General features: G+C 38.1%; 1 protein-coding gene across 3 annotated transcripts in view; it reads right to left on the reverse strand.

Annotated features, from left to right (window-relative positions):
- The window catches only part of abcc8 (ATP-binding cassette, sub-family C (CFTR/MRP), member 8), a 73,250-nt gene that overhangs the window by 44,002 nt on the left and 5,279 nt on the right, over positions 1-23,969 (reverse strand). For all 3 annotated transcript variants that reach the window (XM_079859955.1, XM_079859954.1, XM_079859956.1), the window contains 9 exons: positions 22,665-22,806; positions 21,466-21,587; positions 20,356-20,522; positions 19,094-19,336; positions 11,525-11,713; positions 9,838-10,002; positions 9,581-9,736; positions 6,720-6,854; positions 6,383-6,545 (listed from right to left, as the gene is read on the reverse strand). In XM_079859955.1, coding sequence (XP_079716081.1) covers positions 6,383-6,545; positions 6,720-6,854; positions 9,581-9,736; positions 9,838-10,002; positions 11,525-11,713; positions 19,094-19,336; positions 20,356-20,522; positions 21,466-21,587; positions 22,665-22,806 — 1,482 coding nt within the window. The remainder of the gene's footprint in view (positions 1-6,382; positions 6,546-6,719; positions 6,855-9,580; positions 9,737-9,837; positions 10,003-11,524; positions 11,714-19,093; positions 19,337-20,355; positions 20,523-21,465; positions 21,588-22,664; positions 22,807-23,969) is intronic.

Below are 23,969 nucleotides of genomic sequence, written 5' to 3' on the forward strand. Positions count from 1 at the left end.
AGATATTATTAAAGATATCTTTATTTTAAGATAAAGATATTTTAAGAAAGATAGTTTAAACAGCTCAAACATGCATTTTAGTCAGGGACTAGGCTTAAGCCTTGTCTGTGGAACCGAGGGATACATTTTGATAATTTCATGACTTACTAATTGACAATGTAACTATGACGTTGCATGCTTTTATATATAGTGAAGTGATATACCACAATTGAAAAGAAAAGCGAAGGTGAGAGACTTTTTATTTCTTAACAAGTTATGAAAATAACCTTAGAATAATGACACTGACATATAGCCTGAACACATCTCATCTGACCGCAAATACTGAATCAGGACAAAGCGGTTTTCCCAAATACATTTTACTTAAACTGCGTTCGACAGAAGACCCAACAGCGTTCATGCATGTCTTTCAAAATAAAAGTCTTGCATCAGAAGAACATGTAGAATTACATGTTTTGTTGTCATTGTTATTTCTTTGACTACACACTCTGCGACCCACTCAAAATGATCTTGTGGCCCACCAATTGAGAAACACTGCTTTAGAGTCTAGGAAGAGTCATTGAATTCAGTGAATGCTTCATAGGAGTACATGGTCACTTCAGGCTATTAATAACCCTGGAGCTAGTGGTTTCTATGGAATTGTTCAAAATCAATATTTCTATGGAAAAAAAATGAATGGGAATTTTGCTCTATAGAGACTGAACTGTCTCTGACATTTAACCAGAGACTAGTAGCTATCATCATCTCTCGCCTCTGAGCAAGTTTGCTCATTGCCTCCGAACCAAACTAGTATAGCAGTGTGTATAGAAGGAATGGCCTGGAGTCATCCCTGCTGACATGGTCCATTTCTCTGCTGTGAGGGATGAGCCACCTATATGACCTTTATGTGCTGGGAAGGACTGATGACACCCAGAAATGCCATTAGAACTAAATTTCATTTGTGTCTACAATGGATTGCCAAGTTCAATCCACTACTAAATTTTCAGAATAAAAGAAATAACTTTGATCACAGTACTTACAGGGTATGTTGGATGATACTGTCAAAGTGATTGTTTCCTTTGAATTCTGCTGCATCAAGCTATCAGCTATTTTATTTTACTGCTATGCACTTCTGTGGGTCTACAGTTTAATCACACTGATGGGACTTCCTTCCCCAACTGTTTGCCGTCTTCCAGGGTTTGCCCATTTTCTGCTGAAAATGGGAAAATTGGGTTTTTGGTGTCCTCTATTGGCCTCCAGGTTAGTATATTCTGCTATATTCTTGTTGAGTTCATTTGTGATTCTTTAACTTAGCTGTTGTTCATTGAAGTTGAATTTAAATCTGTAGATCTTTTAAAAGAGCAAAATAAATTGAGTGATCCTCTGCAAAAATACCAGTAGGGAAGAATATTGATTCAAATTGAATGTTACATGAACCTGGTGTCTCTTGGCACCACTGCATGCAGAATGTTCTCCTGCTGAGCAACACAGTCCTTCTCCTATTGCCAGTGTCGCAAAAAAAAAAGATCAGAGAACAAACAGGTCTTATAGTTGAAAGACTGCGTAACCTTGACATAAATCAAAACAACTTTAGAGAGCAGCACTGTCAAGGTGAACTGGAGCATTCTGAGGCTGAAGGTGGAGTGACGGACTCCCCATGCCCAGGAGGAGGTGGCTCACAGCAAGCACAAGGTATTGCCACACCACTGAGATCCTGGGGTGGTACTGAGGGACTGATTAGAGTCATATTCATATTCCACTTAAGAACTTAGCATTCTTTTCTTTCAAAAGTTAGTTGATGTTTTGCTTGCAATTTCAAGCTTGAAAAAAAAAAACACACCCATGCATAGACATTGATGTATTTTTTTTTTATTCCCTTCTCTTAAACAGTTTTCGATAAGAATAGTATAATAAAATGATTCTTTTTATGCATAATGCGTTTTGACTTCCCAGCAAGCTATTGTCATGGGTTGTGTTATGTTAACGCACACGAACACGAAAATGAAGGTAGTAGGCAGTCTTTTAATTAATCCACAGGTAAGTCCATACAAGGAGAACAGCAAACCAACACAATCATACAACAGACGAGACCCGACAGGGAAGAACAGAAACAAGGGAAATTAAATACACCGGCAAACAAGGATAATTAGACACGCTTGAGTGTCGAAATCAAATCTGTACAACAACAAACAAGGCAGGGGAAATGGTAAGAACAAAAATAAAGTCCAAACTGATGTGACATTATGCCTCCTCCTGGAAAGGTGTGGTCTTGCGACGGAGGAGGACAGGTGGACAATGAGAGTCCGGGAGAGGGATCAAAGGGAAAGTTGAGGGTGGTACTAGTTAGGGGTGTCGAAATGAATCGTTTCTACGATGCATCGCGATGCAGACGAGGACGATTCGGTATCGGTTCAGTAGTAGACCATAACCGATTATAATGTACTGACGCTTTCTGACGTCATTTGTCGCACACGTGCTTTGTCGCGGTAGCATACAGTAGCAGAGGGAGGTGAGACGCGAAGGTGAGAAAATAAAAAATGCTCCAACTACTTTAAAAGCCTACATCTGGGCACATTTCGTCTTTTATGAACAACCTGGTAAGCACGACCCGCAGAAGACACGCGCTGTGTGCGCTCATGTCACGCTCAAATAGAATATGCACGAGGTAATACCACAAACTTGATAAACCACGTTAGCCGTTTTCACCCCGAGCTGTTAACGCCTGGCAGAGTCTGACTGCTTTAGAGTAAGCGGATGAGCTCCAACGTCACCCGAATCCGCAGCCAAAAACAAATCATCCACCCGCCCCAATAACTTTCCCCAATAATCCGCACCCGATGGTCAAATTACAATTATTCTGTGTTGTTACGCGTGATTATAAATGGATGATCGTCACCTTCAACAGCGGATTCGGCAACGGTTGATGCGCGCATCTTTAATGGTAAAATAATACACTGATTAATGAGTGCTGCTTTTAAATTAACATTTCTTTAAAATACAATTTATTTGACAGATTTTCCTTTTCTTAATGGCATAAACAAGCTTTACTCCATTGAAACTTAAACTGCAATGTCACTCTTTCTGTCACTGCGACTTCCCGAACAGGCGAGCACATGCACACACACACACACACATCACTTTTGAAGTAAAATTTAAAATTGAGGATGCAGTGCATCGTGATGCATTGTGATATCGAATTGAACTGAATCGATGACATGATAATCGCAATCGAACCGAACCGAACCGTGAGACCAGTGTCGGTTCACACCCCTAGTACTAGTGGTGTGATCCAATGAATAGCCTTGAACAGGGACAGGCAGGTGATGACCCAGGCCACAGTCAGAACTGAGATCCATGGCCGGAGGAAGGAGCCATGGAGGAAGGCACCCAGACAGCACCTTGGGTGTGACCAGAGGCGATGGCGACATAGAAGGTGGAGCCCACCATGCAGCCGAAGAGCCGATGTAGCGTAGAGACACCGAAGACCTGGGAGGCCGCAACGAAGCCACAACAACGACCCCCCAAGATGGAAGCAGGTATCCAGAGGGCAGAGGTGGAGCTGGAGCAACGAAGGGCAGAGGTGGAGCCTGAGGGAGGGCGGAGCTAGCCTAAGCTGTAGGGGGTGGAGGGCCGGACAACAGTAGGTGGCCTGCAGGTCCATGTCGAAGGTGGTGCGATGTCCAACCCAGGTGGAGCTGGTGGTCCCAGGGAGCCCGGCGAGGTCAAATGCCCAATGGTCCTTGCTGGAGTCAAGGGAGGAAGGAGTGGCCAAGGAGCCAAGGCGATGGGTCAAGGTGAACTGGAGCATTCTGAGGCTGAAGGTGGAGTGACGGACTCCCCATGCCCAGGAGGAGGTGGCTCACAGCAAGCACAAGGTATTGCCACACCACTGAGATCCTGGGGTGGTACTGAGGGACTGATGGGAGACAGTGATGAGCGGTTAGCTCAGGCTCCAGGGTAATCCAGCTCAATAGCTCTTCTTGGCACGGGCTCAAACATCACGGCGGAGGCGGGCTCTTGGTCTGCGTTGGACTCTTGTGTTTGCTCCTCGTAGCGGGATGGTCTCTGTCTGGGCACTGGGTTGTGAGTGGGGCTGGCGTCATCATAAGCTGGTTCGATGGTCAGCGATGATCCACAGGATACCAGCACCCACTCCACTTAATCGATAAAACTCCCCCAAGGGCCCTCCCTGGACAAATGCTCTTTTGGTGTAGTGTTCAGGCCGGCATGTAGAAATGTGCAGAGGCAGTCATCCGGGAAGTTTGATAGATGTTATAAAAAGAGGAAATGATCCAGGTGTTCCATGAGGGAACAGTCCCTTGTTCAAGGCATATTAACAAAAAGGAGAGATTGTCCTTGGTGAAAAAAAAAGAAGAAAAATTTCAAAAAGCCAAAAAACTAACGAAAACATCTAAAAATCTTTAACGCATACTGTGGATCACTTCTTGGGTCTTCTGTCTCGAGTTATGTTAACGCACATTAACATGAAGATTAAAGTAGTAAAGTAGCAGTTTTTTAATAAATCCACAGGTAAATCCATACAAGGAGAACAGCAAACCAACACAACCATACAATAGACGATACCAGAAAGTGATTAACAGAAAAAAGGGAACTTAAATACACAGGCAAACAAGGATGATTAGACACACAACAGAACTGAGTGACTAAATCAAATCTGTAACTATGACAACAAGGCATGGGAAACGGTGAGAGCGAAGTCCAAACTGAGGTGACTTTGACAGCTATGAGGCGGAAATATGAAAATGTTGATCTCAGAGCCAGAGGAGCCCTCACAACTTGTTGAAAATCATTTGGAATATTTATCTATCTATGATTTATCGAAAGGGCTTTTTAGCATTAAAATAGTAATAAAATAAATAATCAATAAATAATCAATCTGTCAAATAATGAAAAAATATAAACAATTATTTAATATTTATTAAAAAATATATAAATATACATTGTATACTTAAATATCATAACATCACATTTTATATACACAAAATTATTAAAAAATATTATTATTATTAAAATATGTATTGATATTTATAGAATTATAATATTTATATATTATTTTAATATTTATTCAAATGTATATTTATACAGTATAAAACATTTTTGATAAATACATACATATACATATATCGTCTGCCTGTTTCTGATTAATGTGAAGTATCTGCCAGTCCAATGTCGGCCAAGACGGTTGTTCAGTGAAAATTTGCATGTTCCGTGTCTGTCAAGCGTGAGTAATGTGTCTGTCCTGTGTCATCCTAAAGAACTGATTTTAAAATTCCTGTCTGCACTGCCCAATCTTGCCCTGCCTGTCTCCTCTCAGCCTTTCAGCTCTTCCCATGCTGGCTCCGCCTCTACGCCTGGTGCTTCGAGTTCACCAGTTCAGCCCCAGTGTTGACCGCATCGATCTTCCAGATCTTCCTTGCCCCTCACTCCATCTCAGCTAGTTGACCAGTCGGCTCCGCCTTGGCACCTCACCCCTTAGGCTCCACCTGGGACCGTCGTCCCAACAGCTTGGCCAGGCTCCTGCCGGTTCCACCTTGGTCAGTCGTTGGTTTGCCTGCACCACAGACTTCTGGGCCTTCAGATACGCTTCGTCCCTCCACCCCTTCGGCTCTATCTGGCTTCTCCTTCCCTCTGGCTCCACCTCGGTCCTCTACCACCTTCACCTCAGTCCTCTACCGCCCCGGCTCCACCTCAGTTGCTAGTCTCTGCAGCTCCGCCCTGCCCTCCAGGACCTTCGATGTTGCCTAGTCCCATCAGCTCTTCAGCTCTGCCTGGGTCTCTAGCACCATGGGCTCAGTCTCGTCACTCGTCTCCCTGAAAAAGTTGAGCAAGCCTTCTACATGGCTCCTCCTGTCCTCGACTCCGCCTTGGGCCGTCGTCCTGCGACTGCTGCTGGGGGTTCCACCCTGGCTTCTTCTGCCTCAGCCTCCACCCTGGTTCCTCCCACCTTCTTCTCCGCCCTGGCCCTGCTTGACATGTCCCTTCTCTGCATCCCCCACATAGGCCTCCCTCCTTCCTCCTCAGTTGGACTATTGTTTACTATTGTTTAAAAAGGACTGTTTACTGCTGCACCTAGATCCTTTCCTTATATATATATATTTGATTAAGAGATATATAGTTTATGATGTTTACAATTTACACTAAACATGGTAATTGTCTAAAATGAGATTTCTACATTTTGTCCAACACCATTTGCAATGATGCCAGTAGGTAGTGACCATGTTGTGTGAATCTGGCAAGCCGGGAGAATCAAGTTTTATGTTTCTGACAAAAATTGTTGATGATAAAGAGTGCAAGCTGCTATTATACACAGTCTTAACCATTATTTAGGGACAAACAGGTGTTATTGTTCTTCTGTGAGGTAACTGTGAAAGCTAAAGTGTCTTACTGGATATGGAGGTGTACAGGGCAAAGGTCTGCAGGCTAGTGAGCTCCTTGCCGCGGGTCTCCTCCACACTTGAGCAGAAGATGTGTTCCCAGGCATACAGCTTCAAGAGTTTGATACCCCGCAGCAATTCATTTGTCTTCTTCAGCCGCTCGCTGGAATACTCCTGAGGTCGTCACATAAATTATACATTAGTTACAATACATTAGAATCTATATATTTGACAGGCTTATCATTTGGACAAGCTCTGGCTTTACTGCACAAATATCATTTGTATTTGAACAAAATCTGTACAGTCACTTGACTGCATGTTATCAATAAAATAAACAAAGTAGCTCACCAATGTGCTTTTCTGTGCATCTGATAACTTGGTGGCCACAAAGTACTGCACCGGAGCCAGGAGGGTGATGACCGTGGCCCCTATCAAGGCACTTATTCCCAGGAGGTAGTAAAGGAGGATGACTCCCACTATGATCTGAAACCAAGAGGAAAATGTACTTCTGATATCAATTTTACATTCAGTAGCACTTTTGTCACAGCAAGTGATAAAGATGTGCCAGGTATTTTTATAATCACGAGAGTCAGGGGTTTTCATAGTATTTATGCCAAGAACCCACAAGTATGACGATCCCCCTTTCTAAAATATAAAATAAACTATATATTTTCATGCATAAAGACACATTTACCTACCTGGAAAATTATTACTTTGTATTACGTTGACACTGAAATATCATAAATATCAAGGCAGTTTTACAGAGGTTTCTTTCATTAAATAAAATGCAGATTTATACTTTATTTATTTCTGTTAAAACTAGGGCTGTCAACAAAGCAAAACAATTAATCATATCATTTAAAACCTAACATTATCAAATTCTGTAAAAGTGCTTAATAATTGAGTTAAACATAATAAACAAGTTTAACATTATAAACATTTAATTAAAGTAACATTTTAACTTTGAACATTAAAAAAAAAAAAAAATTGGACTAAAATTTTTCCCAGACACCCTTGTGGACCCCTGTTGGAAAACATATACTTTTGTGTTGTGAAAAATAAGAAAAAGGAGAAAAGATATGATGAATACTACATAATTAATAGTATCACTATGGAGAAGCTGAGCACGTGGTTTGAACTACATACATGCAGCAATCAAAAAAAAAAAAAAAAAAAGTTCACTAAAAATAAAGAAAGAGCCTTAGGGGACTAATCAAGGTTTGCACAAAGGCAGCCAGGAGCAAACCCAAGAGCGGTGTACGTGCCATGCTCAACGTAGGGACTGACTTCCTAGTTTTACTTGATACTTCCTGCTTGTGAGACTTGTCGAATGTGTGTGTTTTATATATATAAGCTATCTTAAATAAGGGGTGGATATATATATATATATATATATATATATATATATATATATATATATATATATATATATATATAAACACTGTATTTTTAAACAATTAAACACTGAGAACTTTGGACATACGTGTTTTGTCTGTCATTAGATAGGCTGCATCTAAGGCAGTAAATGCATCGCATTACGTTTTCATCAACTTACAGGTTATAAAGTTTATTATAGTTTGAATTATCATTCACGATAGAAGTGTGTGGAGTTATGAGGTTTGACTGACAGATTAAGGAGCCAATGGAGTTACAAGGCTTAGTCAAAAGCTCTTTTTAATACTTTTCATTGGTTAAATATTTGCAAAACCCACAGACCTACGTAAAGGGTGACCAATAATAATAATTGAAGAGGAAAAATGTTTAAATGACAAAATAGAGATAGCAATAGCGCCCGACAGCGACGATATACACACACACACACAATCTGTTTTACAACAAACGTTCTCTAGGACTCTCATTATTTCATGAGTAATCTGATGACCTAATTGTTGGTGTTGTTGAATTTTTGCTCTGCCACAAATGAGTGTATTTTTATTACTAATATACACTAATACCTTCATTCAAGAGCCAAAAAAAAACAACAAAAACATTTCAACAAGTGGCACTATACATTTTACAAGATGAGGATTTTAAGGACAAAAATACTGTCATACACAGTGTGAAATATCAGGATCTATTTTTAGTCTGTCTAACCTCAGGAGAAACAGTCGATAGCAGAAGCAGTGAGAGGAATACTGAGAGGGTTTGCAACATTTTTGTATTTTGTTTTCTTCAGCTCAGAATATATGAGTATCCAGCTCATGTCATGCCATTCAAAGGTAGTTAAGAGTGAGCTTGTTTATGGGGGAACAAACGTGAAAACGATTGAAAATTACTGGAAATTTGTTTTACATAATCATTATTTTAGGAAGGTGACGATATGTAAGATTATATCCATAAAGTGTAGAGGAAGTTCTTTTTATTATTGAATTACAATTCTTTTTATTATTCAATGCATATATGCATTGAGTTCTGTTTGCATTCCCTGTAAATGCTGATACAGATAGAGAAAACAGAACCTTTTTTTTTATGTTTGTGAATGAAAGAAAGAGCATTCTTGCTTAAATTTGCATTAATAATGTAATCTACACAAAATGCCAAATCCAATAATTAAACAAAGGAGAGAAAAAATCCTCCTCTAAACTTGAATGAAGTGAAAAACCAAATGTGTTAAAGTGTTATGGTCTACAAAACATTTAAATGGTAATCACAATTAAATATATTAATTGACGGACCAAAATCAGGCGTTATATAAATGTATTTTATAAATGACAGGGCAATTATAAAATAAAGCAAAGACAAAAAACACAAAAAAGAGCAAAGCATAGCACAACAAATCAAAACAGTAAAACAAAACACAAAAAGCAAAATACAAAAGAATAAAGAAAAAAAAAAATTAGATATTCAGAATCTCTGATCTAAATAAAAGAAAAGGGCACTACCTATACATCATCCTTAGATACAGGGAAACAGATTAATAAGTCTCTAAAATAGTCTAGTTAAAATCAGATTATACTTCAAAATGAATTGACTCTTGCTGGGATTGGACATGTTGCACACAAAATCTCTTCCTATGTGGGTCAAATGCAGATAACATCACAGATAACAAATCATGTGATGGAACACCACATTCGGCCAAGACAGCTGAAGGTTTCAAACCCATAATTACAAGAGGAGGTGTGCAGTGGGGTGACGGTATGGTTGCAATCCCATCATGCATTCTGAACGGATACAGTTCCATAATTAAAATACTAGAACCTCAGGCTTACCTGAACTGGCATTGCGAACAGGTTGGGACACAGGAAGAAGAACCACATCAGTTGGTTAGTGTCTATTGCGACGAGATTGCAAATCTGGCCCACCGTCATTCCCCCCATGGACATGTTGGAGGTGCAGAGACGCATTATTTTATTGAAAATCTTAGTCTGGAAGTAAAAATGAAAATCATTATTATGACTTGAACAGTCAAAAGTTCTGAATTCATTGCCTGTTTTTTACAGACAGATCGATAGACCATTGTGCTGACCTGAATGGCTCCTCTCAAATTGATTCCAGTCTCGATGGCAACGAAGTAGGAGGCCTGGAGGAACGTTCTCTGGAGGAGCAGGGCGAAGAACAGGAGCACGGCGAGGACGTAAGCATTGGCGAGGAACTCCTGGGAGGAGATGAAATACATTCCAAGATGCTTCACCTGCAACACACCAAACCAATTAGCTTAACACGCCTTGACAATCCCCTGTACATTTAGCTTTCATTTCTACATTTTACACGCTAAACCAGTTTTTTAAGCTGCTCTAGCGGTTAATAAACAGGACTGCATGCGTCTTGCGGAAGAACATTGTAGCCGGAGCTACTTCTCTCTGTTAATGTCTATGACGAGTCACGCAGTTACTGGGCAACTCCGCAGCGGTACGACCCGTACCAGTCTCAATTAGTCCCAATAGTTGTACCGTATTGATTCAGGATAAGACAGAAACATGGCTTGGAAAATGGATTCATGATGTACTTGCTTATTATATAAATTTAGTAAATTTTTGACAGAAAAAAAATTAAGGATTGCAACTTTAATGATACTAGTACTTGTCTTTTCCTACTACGGAACTATCCTGTCACCAACATACAGAAAAATAATTATAACTAATAATGTAATTAAAGATTAGAGCAGCAACACACAAGTCAATTAAACCAATGGAAAAGAAACACTGCTGACAGAACAATAAGTCTTCAGACAACTTTTCAACCGTAACAATTTCGTTTTCTCTATTAGAAGCCATCTATGAATATGACATATTTATAATTAAATCAAGACGTTCAGTTATTACTTTCAGAAGTGTGTCCCCTCAAATAGGATTTAAAATTTTGTTCTTAAAACCTTTGTTGAAAACGATTCTTATCTTAATATCTACTACATTAACTGTCATTATAAATAGTTTAGGGTCAACTAGTTGCTTATTAGCATGCATAATACTAGGATATTGGCTGTTTATTAGTACTTATAAAGCACATATTAATGTCTTATTCAGAATGACCATATTCTACATCCCTACCCAATACCTAAACATTAGGAGTTTATTGAGGCAAAAGTCTTAGTTAATAGTGAGAATTAGACCCTGATCTAAAGGTGTAACCATATATATATATATATATATATATATATATATATATATATATATATATATATATATATATATATATAGGCAGATTTTCTCATCCATTCATAAATAAATACATAAAGAGATAAATAAATACAGGGACATGATTGCCTTGGCTATTTCTACGCAGTTTTTCTGTGTTCATTCATCTCACATGTTTTGCCATCACGAACTCTTAAGTAGATTGCATCATACAAAGACGTCCAAACAGGCCGACATCCGAGAGCCAGACAGAAGGCTGTTCAACATTTTAATAATTGACAACAGAAGGCATTGCGATAAACCACTTTGTAACACAAGATGAAAATGTTACATGAAAAGACGCAGCCATGACCTGAAGTCAGTCCCTCACTGCAACGGTTTCTATTTTTACCTTCAAAATACCTCAGAGAATAAAACGGCATGTTCTTGACTAGTAAGTAAACAACACAAATACTGAAAACCTCCCCATAAATTTCAATGTCAGTGATGCTTTTGCTTTCGGACCGATAAAAATTTTGTGCAAATTCTTGGTTGTTTTAATGTGGCTTAGATGGGTTTAAAAGATAGAAATGCTCTCACCGGTGGCTGAATGGTGTGGTTCTCTTTACTGAGATGGTGCACGATGCCTGAGATGCAGAGCGGGCCGGCAAAGCCAAGAAGATCCGCCAAGAAACGGTAGGTGATGCTGAGAAGCAGAGGTCTTCCGAAAGCCTGTCGCAGAGCCGTCCAGATCCACTTGGACCCCTGCGGCTGAGAGCCGTGGGGCCTCTATAGATAACAGAAAAATAAACTCAGATCAGCATTATTTTAGCATTATTACATTTTTATTCATGTTTTATGTTAGTTTTTATATTTACAGTTGAGTTTACTTTTTAATTTTAGTTTTCCTTTTGTAATTTTTATTAGGTTTTTTATTTTATTTTATCATTTAGGTTTGATTTATTTTTAATGTGTAGTTAAGGTATAGTTAAGTTAACTATAAGTTTAGTGCTTCAGTTAATCAAAACAACATTTTTTTTTCATAAAATGTTTATATTTTATTTTAATTCAGCCTTATCTCAATTAACAAAAATGTTTTTTTAACAGTTTTACTTTTAGTTAATTATAATAACCCGGATACAAATGGATAGAATCAAGATTTTCTTGAATGCATCTAAATTATTCACTGCACTACACAGGTGGAAGACATAATATCTCTGTCTGAAAAGCTCGATGGTGTTTTTAGCCCCCAATGGCTCCTCCCAGGCAGCTAACCCTAACCTCAACCTTAAAGGGTACATAACATGCACAGTTTCACCTAATCTCATGTTAATCTTGAGTACCTATAGAGTAGTAGTGCATCCTTAATATCTCAAAAAAGTGTTTAGTTTTATTATATTTAGAAAAGAAAAGTACAGCTTTCCGATTCTCTCCGGAAAAAGCCGAGGTCCTGGAGGCGGAGCTATAGAGTCAAGCGGTAGTGCTTGATTTCCAGCAAAAGACAGAAATCTGATCCAGTTGTACTTACATGAATGGGGTCTTTTATCACTGGGACCGCTCCACGTTTTAATAGCAAACGATTTGCAAATCCAGCGTCGACCTGAGCCTTGTTAATAAAACATTCATCACTGAAACGACCGGAACACACAACCGCACTTCCTACACTCCGTTGCTGCCCCGGAAAAACAAACTGCATCCACTGTTCCTGTAACACTGGGTTCTTTGGAAAACTGAACACGGTAAGCTTTCCCTCACATCCAAATACACACTTTTTTGGAGACATTCTTGAACAAATCCTATGCAGCGCTGGCTGCCGATGATTTCCTGTTGAAGCGCGTTGATGTGCGCGGTCTCGTTCTCCTCTGGTCGACGTGCGCGCGGGCGCGCTTTTCCGAGAGAAATGCTCATATAAGGAGTTCCACTCTGATCTACGTCATTAGATCCACGATCTAAAAAAAACCAGCCGAAACTTGTACCAACCCGGAAGTAAGATTTTCAGCATAGAAATTCTCCGTTATTCGTCCAAAATATTTTTTTAAAACTTTGCCCATGTTTAGCATGAGAATCTATCTCTTTAACACTGTAAACAACTCTGAATACATGAAACACCATTGTACCCCCCCTTTAAACTTACCCATCCCCTCGCTGCCTGGAAGGTGCCGTTGGGGGCTAAAAACACCAAACACCGTCTGAAAACCTAGTGAATGTGACGCAGGCGAATTCAGAAACGAGGGAGAGATGGATCCAAATGCATAGGTTTATTACAGTAGCAAGAGAATACAAATAACTCAAAAGCTACAAAACAAAAATGCAGGTAAACAGAACTGAATGCAACAACACAACAGCTATAGAAAGAGAATACCTGGCAAACAACATGGAAAATACTAGGGCTATATACAGACAAGCAAACAAAGGTAACAACACACCTGTGGATACAATCAATGAAACAAAAGTACTATAAAACTAAATCACAGGAAAGATGAAACTAGAAATACAACATAAAGGTCCAGAAAAACAGGGAACCTTCTAAGACAGGACTAATCAATGTTCTACATAGACAGCCATTGTTCTTGTCGATCTGGATGCCAAGATATGAGTTAGCATGTTGCTAAGCTAACTATGGGCTTCTTGAAGCATAAAACATAGAAATCACACACAAATACTTGGTAAAACGGACCAATTTTTTATTAAATTAAACAATGATATATACAGTGCTATGCATAAGTTTAGACACCCATGCTAAAGTTGACTAAAAAGAGGAATAAAAAATCATCTTTTGGAAATTGAACTTAATGCCTTAATTAAAAAAAATAGGAAAAATTGGAATTAGGAAAATCCCTTGGCCTTTGGAATTAAAATAGCCCCACATCATCACATAGCCTTCACCATACCTAGAGATTGGCATGGAGTACTTTCCATAAGATCATCTCTCAATGCAAATCAAACCAGCTATTAGGCAAACTGAAATAAAACCATGCCAATCTCTAGGTATGGTGAAGGTTTTGTGATGATGTGGGGCTATTTTAATTCCAAAGGCCAAGGGAACTTTAGCAGGATGCATAGTATCCTGGATCCATGAAGTAACTGGCCTTTAAAGTCCTCGTGAACCGGAAGTTGCAAACGACTTTTCTCCAGTGTTGTGACGCATTTCCCAGTGAAACGGAATATTGAACAGAGGGCAGGGTTTTACTCTAGCGCTCCTCCTCTCCATCTCTGCTCATAACAGACTAACGGTTTGAGGGGAGTGGTTAAGCGTTGCCCAAACCAATTCCTCAAACCTACGTCATCAGAGAAGGTCCTCCAATGCAGAGGGGAGGGGCATTTTCAGATTTTGATTAAAGATTACGAAGCCAAAAAATTTTTTTGTGTGGATTGACTTGCATGGATGAATTGTTCACCACAAAACGATCAATTTAGGCAAACAAAGTAAATATGGTCAATTTTGATTTCATGTGGACTTTAAAAATAAAAATCTGCCTGCCTCTATGGGAATTTAACATAGGGGTGTCCAGACTTATGCACCCTGTATTTTAAGGAAGAACATTTATTTATTTATGATACATTATTCATACACAAAGAAAATTGGTGTCCTTAAAATCCGCGTGAACCGGAAGTTGCAAACGACTTTTCTCCAGTGTTGTGACGTATTTCCCAGTGAAAGGGAATATTGAACAGAGGGCGGGGTTTTACTCTAGTGCTCCTCCTCTCCATCTCTCGCTCATAGCAGACTAACGGTTTGAGGGGAGTGGTTAAGCGTTTCCCAACCCAAGCCGTCAAACCTACATCATCAGAGAAGGAACGCCATTCCAGACCGGAAGTAACTTTTCAGACTTTGATTAAAGATTACGACGGCAAACAATTTTTTTCTGTGTATTAACTTGCACGGATTAATTGTTCACCAGAAGACTAGTAATATACGCTAACAAAGTAAATAGGGTCAATTTTGATTTCAGTTGGACTTTAAAGGTTGGATTTTTCCTATTTTTTTAATTAAGGCATTAAGTTCAATTTCCAAAAGATGATTTTTTATTCCTCTTTTTAGTCAACTTTAGCATGGGTGTCTAAACTTATGCATAGCACTATATATATATAGTATTGAATTGTATTGAATGAGATACAAGTATATTTATAGACATATCTATCGACTATAATTACTTTAAAAGAATAGTTAAGTGCAAACTGAATGCAATGTTTTCAGACACTTAACTGCATGCTAATTGAATTTAAATGAAAATATATTATAGTTGAAATTTATATTAAATGCAATTAGCTGTTAAGAGTGCTTTTTTTTTTTTTGACCCAGTGCATCTTTATTTGTAATTTCTTAATTACTTCTATTGTCTTATATTCTTTATTCAAGTGTACTGCTGAATTTAATACCGCATCAAAATAAGTGTAGGCTACTCCTTTAAGGCAAAACAAAAAAGAAACAGTCATGAAAGTCTACTCTCTTTAAATACATTTAAGTTTTATTTCATTAATATATTATTACCTGCAAGTACAGTTTTTAAAATATACTTTTAAGATCTGATAAACACTACAAACGTTCATTGACATTCAATTCAAGCGGTGAGTTTGTCGCAATACACAAGGGCCTCACATGCTTTATCAGCAAATTTGCAATTTAGACAAAATTAGGTATCACAGAAGGCATTTATTATGGTGCTGCCTACATTTAATAGCAATCTTTGCTTTGAAGGCACTACAAATTAAAATGCTGTTTAGATAGGCAGCTGTCAAGCTTTTTTCCTCTTACTAAACAGCTGCTTATGGATTATAATTAACTACTGAGAAATTAGGGACTTCCTTGTGTTTGTTATCTTTGTGCTTAGTTACTGCATACAAGGTGTGATATTTCCTTAAGTCAATGTGAAACCCTGTTTATAACCTGTTTTTTACATCAATACAAGTGCATTTCTGAAAAATGTCGGACATGAATTGATTTTATCATTTGGGAATTGATTGGATGGTGAAAAGTGGGCGTTACATACCAGAACGGAGCCAGATCTGATGCAAACCGTGAACTATTGCACTGGAGGACGGAATCAATCATATGTAGCATTTATCATGTCCTTTGCTAATGGAGCGCATCACATGACACTTGACAGATGTCACAACGCACTCGTGCCGCACGTGAGAACTGTCACGTTACAAACTCACAATATCCGTTTACCTGGAGCTGAACGCACAAACGCGTGACTGCACATATCACATGCTATTTATTCTCATGAGCACAAAGATACAGAGGTCTTTCACTCCGCTGAGGGTCAAAATGTCACTATGTTCACAGCCCAAAAGGATCATCTTCTGTCATTCAGTGTTTTGAAGACACGTACGCTCATTTAAGTAGTATTCCACATCTGTCTTGCTGTGGTTTGTGACGTACATGACTTTTCACTTCATACTCATCATCATCAAAGAGAGAGCAGCAATCCCCAAATCCACAGAGAATAGACTACCGAATATGTGTGTGTGTGTGTGTGTGTGTGTGTGTGTGTGTGTGTGTGTGTGTGTGTGTGTGAGTGAGAGAGAGAGAGAAATAATTTAATCATTCATTTATGAATCTTCGATTAGAGGAAGTATGACTATTTCTGAAATACTGTAGTACTTCAGCATTATTCCTGCAGTATGGATACTACGCACAGCATGTGATTCTTCATATTTGTTCAAGTTTTTTCAAAGTTATCTAGTCTTTAATAATCCCAAAACGTTAGCACAAAAACATTATCTATACAGTTCATGGAACGTTCGTCTAACAGTTTTTAAATGTTACTATTGTTTTAGAACTTTCAGAGAACATTTTATTATATTTTAACCTTTATTTTACTAGGAAAAGCACATTGACATTAAGAATCTCTTTTACAAGAGCGTCCTGGCCAAGACTGACAGACACAGCTCGTTTGAGTTTAACAGATAACATCCATCAATACAATCCAATCAAATTTCAATTTCAATACATAAACATCTACAGCCCGATGTTTTATTCTCCAAATCATTTAAAACTACTTTGAAAATGTCCAATGAAACCAGCTCCCTAAGTTTCAACGCACTTCACAAATTATTCCAGGCAGAGGGAGCAGCAAATTTAAATGCCATTTTCCCCAATTCAGTGCGTACCACTGGAACCGACAGTAAGAATAATTCCTGGGACCGTAGGCTATAGCTACAAACATACTTTTTGCAGATGTATGTATAAAGATATGAAGGAAGTAGACCCAGTATAGATTTATAAATAAAAACATGCCAGTGTTTTTGTCTTCGGATGGACAAAGCAGACCATCCAACCTGAGTATACAACAAACAATGATGAGTGAGGGTTTTAAGATTTGTTATGAACCTCAGTGCATCATGATAAACAGTGTCTAAAGCATGTAAACACTGTGACGATGCATGCATATATATAACACCATCATAGTCCAGTACAGACATAAAAGTGGCTGCAACAAGCCTCTTTTTTTCCTCATAGGAAAGACAGGATTTGATTCTAAAATGAAAACCCAATTTCACCAGGTTGCTGAACATGAGAGAGCGTCATCAATTAAAATCCCAAGATACCTATACTGAGACACAAACTCAAACTCCGAACCTTGGGACGTAGTAATAGGCAGAAGATTATGAGGGATTGATTTTGATTTAGAAAACAACTTGAGTTTTGGTTTATCAGCATTTAAAACTAGTTTTATTTCAAATAAGTTACGCTGAACAATATTAAATGCAAGCTGTAACTGAGAGAGAGCCAGATTGGGTGTGGATGCTGAACTATATATAACTGTATCATCAGCGTAATAATTTTGTAGCATTGTAACATTTTGATCAATATTATTTATATATAGAGTAAATAGGAGTGGTCCTAGGACTGACCCCTGTGGCACACCTTTAGTTACATTGTGTGAACCAGAGATAAAACCTTCTGCCTGTACACATTGAGTTCTGTTTGAAAGATAGTTATTAAACCAACCAATAGTATGTTTAGATAATCCAATACTGGCAAGTCGTTGTATAAGGTATGATCAACAGTATCAAATGCTTTTGATAGATCGATGAATAAGGCTGCACAGTGTTTTATGTTATCAACAGATTCAATAAAATCATTTAATACTTTTAAGGCTGCCGTAGCTGTGCTATGTTGTTTTCTAAAACCAGATCGAAAATCTGGCCAAGACTGACAGCTTGGAAATGGGCCGGTAATTATTTGGGTGTGTGGGATCTCCACCTTTAAACAGGGGAAGAACAAAAGCTGATTTCCTTATAAGTGAAATTTCATTTAAGACAAGAGAAAGGTTAAACATATGAGTCAGAGGTGGGGAAATAAAATCAGCTGCTAGCTTTAAAAAGTAAGGTTCCAATTTATCAGGACCTGCCGATTTTGAAACATCTAAAGATATAAGGGCTTTGCACACCTCAAAGATTGCAATTGGTGAAAAGCTTTTGCCCATGCCAGGTTGCGCTCATAAAGAATATTTGGTAAAGGATGAGAAAACCATGCATTATTCCGACCCTTTACCCTGTACTTTTTGAGAGGAGCATGTTTGTTGACTAAAGCAGAAAAATTTACATAAAAAAATTCCAGACCAAAAATTAAACTAACCAGGTCTACCGTGCAAAAACAGGACTGGAGAGATTAAAAAATTACTTTCCCATAATGTTTGCAAAATAATAAAATGGAATGTTCCCTTAATGTTCACATAACCAAGATTTTCATAATGTTAGCAAAGATTTTCTTCAGCTGGGATGGGACTACAGAGAATGTCTGGGACATTAAACAACATCACAGGGAACAGGGAAACTCTCTACTCACTAGTTCGCTTCACAGCCTTGTTGTCTTTATAATCGTGCTTTTGAAAACTATTATAACTCAAACTTAAGGGAAAATGTTATACAGAACGAAAGAGTTGTCGGAAGCTTAATGACTGTGACACTGAAGTCATGTGACCATGGCGTAGTTCGTTTTTTTTTCTTTTTTTTTTTTCTACGTTTAGGTTTTTTTTATTTTTTTTTTTTACTTCTGCCGATTTTATGATGAACAAAATGTGTAAGAACCATAAACTTTTGTTGGTCCAAGAGTCTCCTATCCATGTATTGTGACAAAAAAGACAGACATTTTGCCTGAAAATAGTAATAGTAAAAATATATAATAAAATAAACATATGGCAGATTCATAAAATGTACCTTCTGGGTTTCAAAGGCCTCGCGGAGCCTCAGGTAGTTTGTTAGAGCTCTCATAGAGATTGGAAGCCTGCCAATGACCTTCAGGTCGATGGGGCGTCTGTGTGCTGAAGTGATGAAGGTGTTCATCCACCAGTATGTGCTTTTGGACAGCAGGTTTACAAACGGCTGCAGGAATCGAACCCCCAGGTCCTGTAAATCCTCCGGGGGCTTCACTTCAGGGGCGTATGCGAAACACATATAACGCTGTAGAAAAAACGTGAGAAAACCTTGTCAAAATTGTACACAAAAGAAAATGCCAGTTCAAAAGGAATGTTTCCCATCTCAACATTAAAGAACAGAAATTAAAGGGGTCATGACATGGGAAATCAAATCAAATTTGCCTTGATCTTTTGACATACAGTATAAAATGCCTTTGTACCATGAATACATCCTGCAAGTTTCATAGCTTAAAACACCCTCATTATTTAACAAAGCAGTTATTTAATCAAACTCCAAAAATGACTCGTTTGGATATTGTGGGATACATTTACATATGCCTGCCTCCAGAGCAAAACATCAACAAATAGTTTTACATTATCGCACCATAGCTACACCAGACAGTAACTTTGTGTCGCGTCAAAAGCAAATAGAACCCATTATAAATCACAGCTGTCTACACTGGAATCAGTATACAGTCCATTCACTTTCTGACATCCTCCACACACTTGCGTCTGCCGACAACAGGACAAATGGAAGAATCAATGCATAAAGCAGCATTCGCTTTGCAAACAATGTGATAAATCCGAGATATTTCACAAAAACATCCTCATGGAGAAATGTGTTATCCATATTATGTCATTTCATAAAATCATAACACAGCTCTCTGCACTATCATACTGCAGATATTATGAGATGCATTTTCATCTGTCATAAATAAGAAATATTTAAGCCTATAATTTATAATTAAGCCAACATTTATGCAGCTTGAATATTCTACCAAATATCACCTTTTGTGTTCCACAGAAATAAGTAAAGTTGGAAAGACCAGAGGAAGAGTAAATAGTCTGTATTCGGACAGATACAACTTGAAAACCCAGATTAAAGATCGGATTGCATTCAGAGCTTCCCAAATTCCCTGCAGTCTGTCAGGCTGACAAAGCAGACTTTTGTATTATCCGAGACTGCAATAAGAGTATATTGCGAGAAATCGAAAGCCAGAGGCTGAAGAATAAGAATGGAGAATCAACGACTAAGAATACAAATCACAGACACACAATCATTACCCTGGTCATGATGACATTGATCTCCACGGCCAACAGCAGACCGTACAGCAGGCTCAGTAACCCAGTGATCCCGAACCGCAGCTGTCTCAGGCCGATCCCATGCTCCGTGTACTTGGCAAACTTGATCGTTTTCGAGACAAATGCCAGAACCCAGTAAATAAGCAAAGCTGTGAAAGAAAAATAAAACAAAAACAAATTCTTAATTATTATTATTATAATTTATGCTATTTTAACAGTTCCTAATTTTGTTTTGGAGATCTCCTATAAGTTTACATGCATCCATAATATACAGTGCAGCGTCACCTCTCTAAACCCCGCCTTTTTGAGAGCTTCCTCTGCTCTGATTGGTCAGATGGTCCAATCTGTGATCGGTTTACCATATTAATTTGAGCTCTCATCCTTTGGAAGTGAAAGTATATTTGCTTTCGCAGCACAGATAACAGCGTCTCCTTGACATGTCGACAACATGAACCAAACTCTTCAGGGCACAGCTACAACTACAGTGTTTGAGGGTCAATGTAGAGTAGTTTGCTCGCAGCCAATGAAGACCATAGGCCGGCATTATGCACATTTGTTACAAACCAATGTAGGTTTGTGAAGGAAGTACGAATCGGTTCTTTCTTTTGGGAGACAAAAATTCCATGTATCTACCCTTTGATCTTTGAAACTTTGCAGACCTTTACAAAAAGCTGTATTACACACTACATGAAAGGTAATATCCGAAAAAAGCATAATAGGGGGCACTTTAAAACGGCTTCACACTCCAGATGTTCAATGACGGGATGATAGATAAGGTTAGAGTCTTTTAAGAGGTCCTGCCATTCTCAAAAATATTACAGTCGAGGAATGGGATTGTAGGGCTGAAACTTCAATCTCTTGACGTTCAGATTATTTGAAGTCATTGTGACAAACCATTTTATTCTGGAAATGAAATTTTAGTTGGAAAATGGCATTGAACCCACCAAGTCTGTACATGGGATCTGTGTGAAAGGAGCTGTTGCAATTCAAAACATATTCCAAAGTACACATACTTCTTAAATGTACATGCCACATCCAAATAATCCAAGTCAATCCTTAAAAAGCAAAACACAGTATAAAGTGGACACATACTGATCAGTAGTTTGGGGAAGTTGGAGGTCTCGATGTTGTGGTAGTAGATGATTGACGTGATGGCGGCCATGAAGGCCAAACATGATGGCATATAGAGGTGCAGGTGGACCGACTGATTAAACCTGAGAAAGAGAGAGACCGTATTACATATAGATCAACATTTCCAATTCCATGAAAAAATAGGCTATATGATCCAGACTGATGTACGAATAGGTTAATGTCATGTCCATGTAACATTACACGAAAAAATTAATTATACACACTGTATTTATAGTTATTTTTGCATTAAACAATAATATTTTACACATCTTTTGGAGTGTGACATTTTCATTATAGTCAAGTTGATTTGGTTTATCCTTTATTCTCTAGAATTTCCTTAATACATAATTAATGCCTTTTTTTATTTAAGAAATCAATACTTTTATTCAGCAAGGACACATTCGATTGATCAAATGTGACAGCAAGACATTAATAATGTTATATTCTATTTCAAATATGTGCTGTTCTTTTGAACTTTCTATTCAAAGAGTCCTGAAAAAAGTAATGGTTTTAAGCAGCACAACGTTTTGAACACTGATAATAATAGTACACAATTTTTTGAGCAGCAAATCAGCTTATTAGAATGATTTCTGAAGGATCATGAGACACAAAAGACTGGAGTAATGATGCTGAAAATTCAGCTTTGCATCACAGGAATAAATTAGGTTTAAAATATATTAAAATAGAAAATATATGCTAAATATATGTTACTTTGCACACTCTTTATATCACAGTCCTGCAATGACAGAAAATTGACTCACAATTGTTGTCCTGTGGCAAAATACGAGAGCAGTTGCGTTTTAGACCAAACATGTAATGGTGAGTGAGTGTGACCTGGACGCATCAGTGAGAAGATATTCCTGCTAAATAAAACGATCCTGCCAGAACAATAGCATGAGAACTTTCCGATGTCTGTTCCGTCTGTATCATCTCAGTGAGCTTTCATGAGGTTTTACGCTAATGTGAATTTAGATTTTCCGACGTTTCAGTGTAAATTAGACATTTTTGGAAAACGCTTGAAAACACTAGTGTGGACTGAAACGAAAATGCCGTTTTCAAATGTATCTGGATGAATGTAGACAGACTTAATTGTCATTAAAATCTGTAATTTGAGCCTATGTCCAGGGCATGTTGACAGGCTTAATGAGCTTTTATCTCACCCGTCGGACACGATGCCCTCTGCTATTTCACACACGACGACGAAGAGCAGGATGAAGGTGAGGATCCAGCGGAGGTTGTGTCCGGGGAAGTGCAGCCAAGTGCTGTGATGGATGTGCACCTTGGAGCTCTGACTCCCCCAACCTACAATTCAATGATTAAAAATCTGTGACTTACAGCAATATATTTCTCTATGTCAGGAAGTCATGTAAACTATCCTCGAGGAATAAATCGTTTGTCCATATATCATCATCTCAACTAAAGAACATCACATTCGTATTTGGCCGATGATTTTATGCAAACTTTTTACATTGGGCAAATATACATTGTGGCAATGGGAAAAGCTTGTTCCATGACTCAAAAACAATCTTTCTGATTTGTTGCAATATAACTGGGACAGATTTTACCCTAGATATCCAGAAGAACTGGACATTAGGGATATGGGGAAGCTGAATTTTTTTGAAATATCATGCATAAAATTGTATGTAATTTAATGATTCTGATTAACTAACAATTCCATTAACAATTGCTTTGGTAACTTATATTGTATTTATTCAGTTGAAATTCCAACAGAACAGATAACAAATCAGAAATACATTTAATTATTTCAAAAAGTATTTTAAACAGACTGCTCCAACTGATTCATAAGAGAAACAAACCATTAGAGATTTCTTTTGGAATCGGACTATGGAAACACACTGTTTCTTTTGCAACATTGCAGCCATCAGTGGGATTAAAGTTGTGAAAATCAATCAATAGAGGTGAAATAACTAACCATGGTTTTATTATAGTAAAAGTGTAGTAATCATGTTTTTTTTTTGGTGGATTGATAACTATTTGTATAACCGCCGTTTTACTACAAATACCATGGTTAAACTATGGGTTTTTTTGTAGTAAAACTATGGTTCATTTTTGTGGCACAAAAAGTGTTAGCCAATCAGCTCTTGGAGTGAATGGGGGCAGGGCTACTTGTTTTACCAAACAATGAACCCTTTTCACAGACTGATGACACGTTTCCACAGTTATTCAAATTTACACAAAACATACACATTTATAACACTATACATTGTACCTTGACAGTAAATTACCAAACCAAATTAATGCTGCTGCTTGTTTCTATACAACGGCTGAGGGAGTGACGGAAACTAGGACATATTTCCCTCTTTTGGAAAGTTGTGGAAACGCTATCATGGATTTTTTTTTTTTTTTTTTTTGCTATTAGAGCAAATGGGTACACAAAGAAATATATTTGCTGTCATCTCCCGTTCACCGCTATTGAAGTTTACCCATCTAAGACTACCACTTCT

The sequence above is a fragment of the Squalius cephalus genome (genome assembly GCF_949319135.1).
Source record: "Squalius cephalus genome assembly, chromosome: 23".
Classification (NCBI taxonomy): Eukaryota; Metazoa; Chordata; class Actinopteri; order Cypriniformes; family Leuciscidae; genus Squalius; species Squalius cephalus.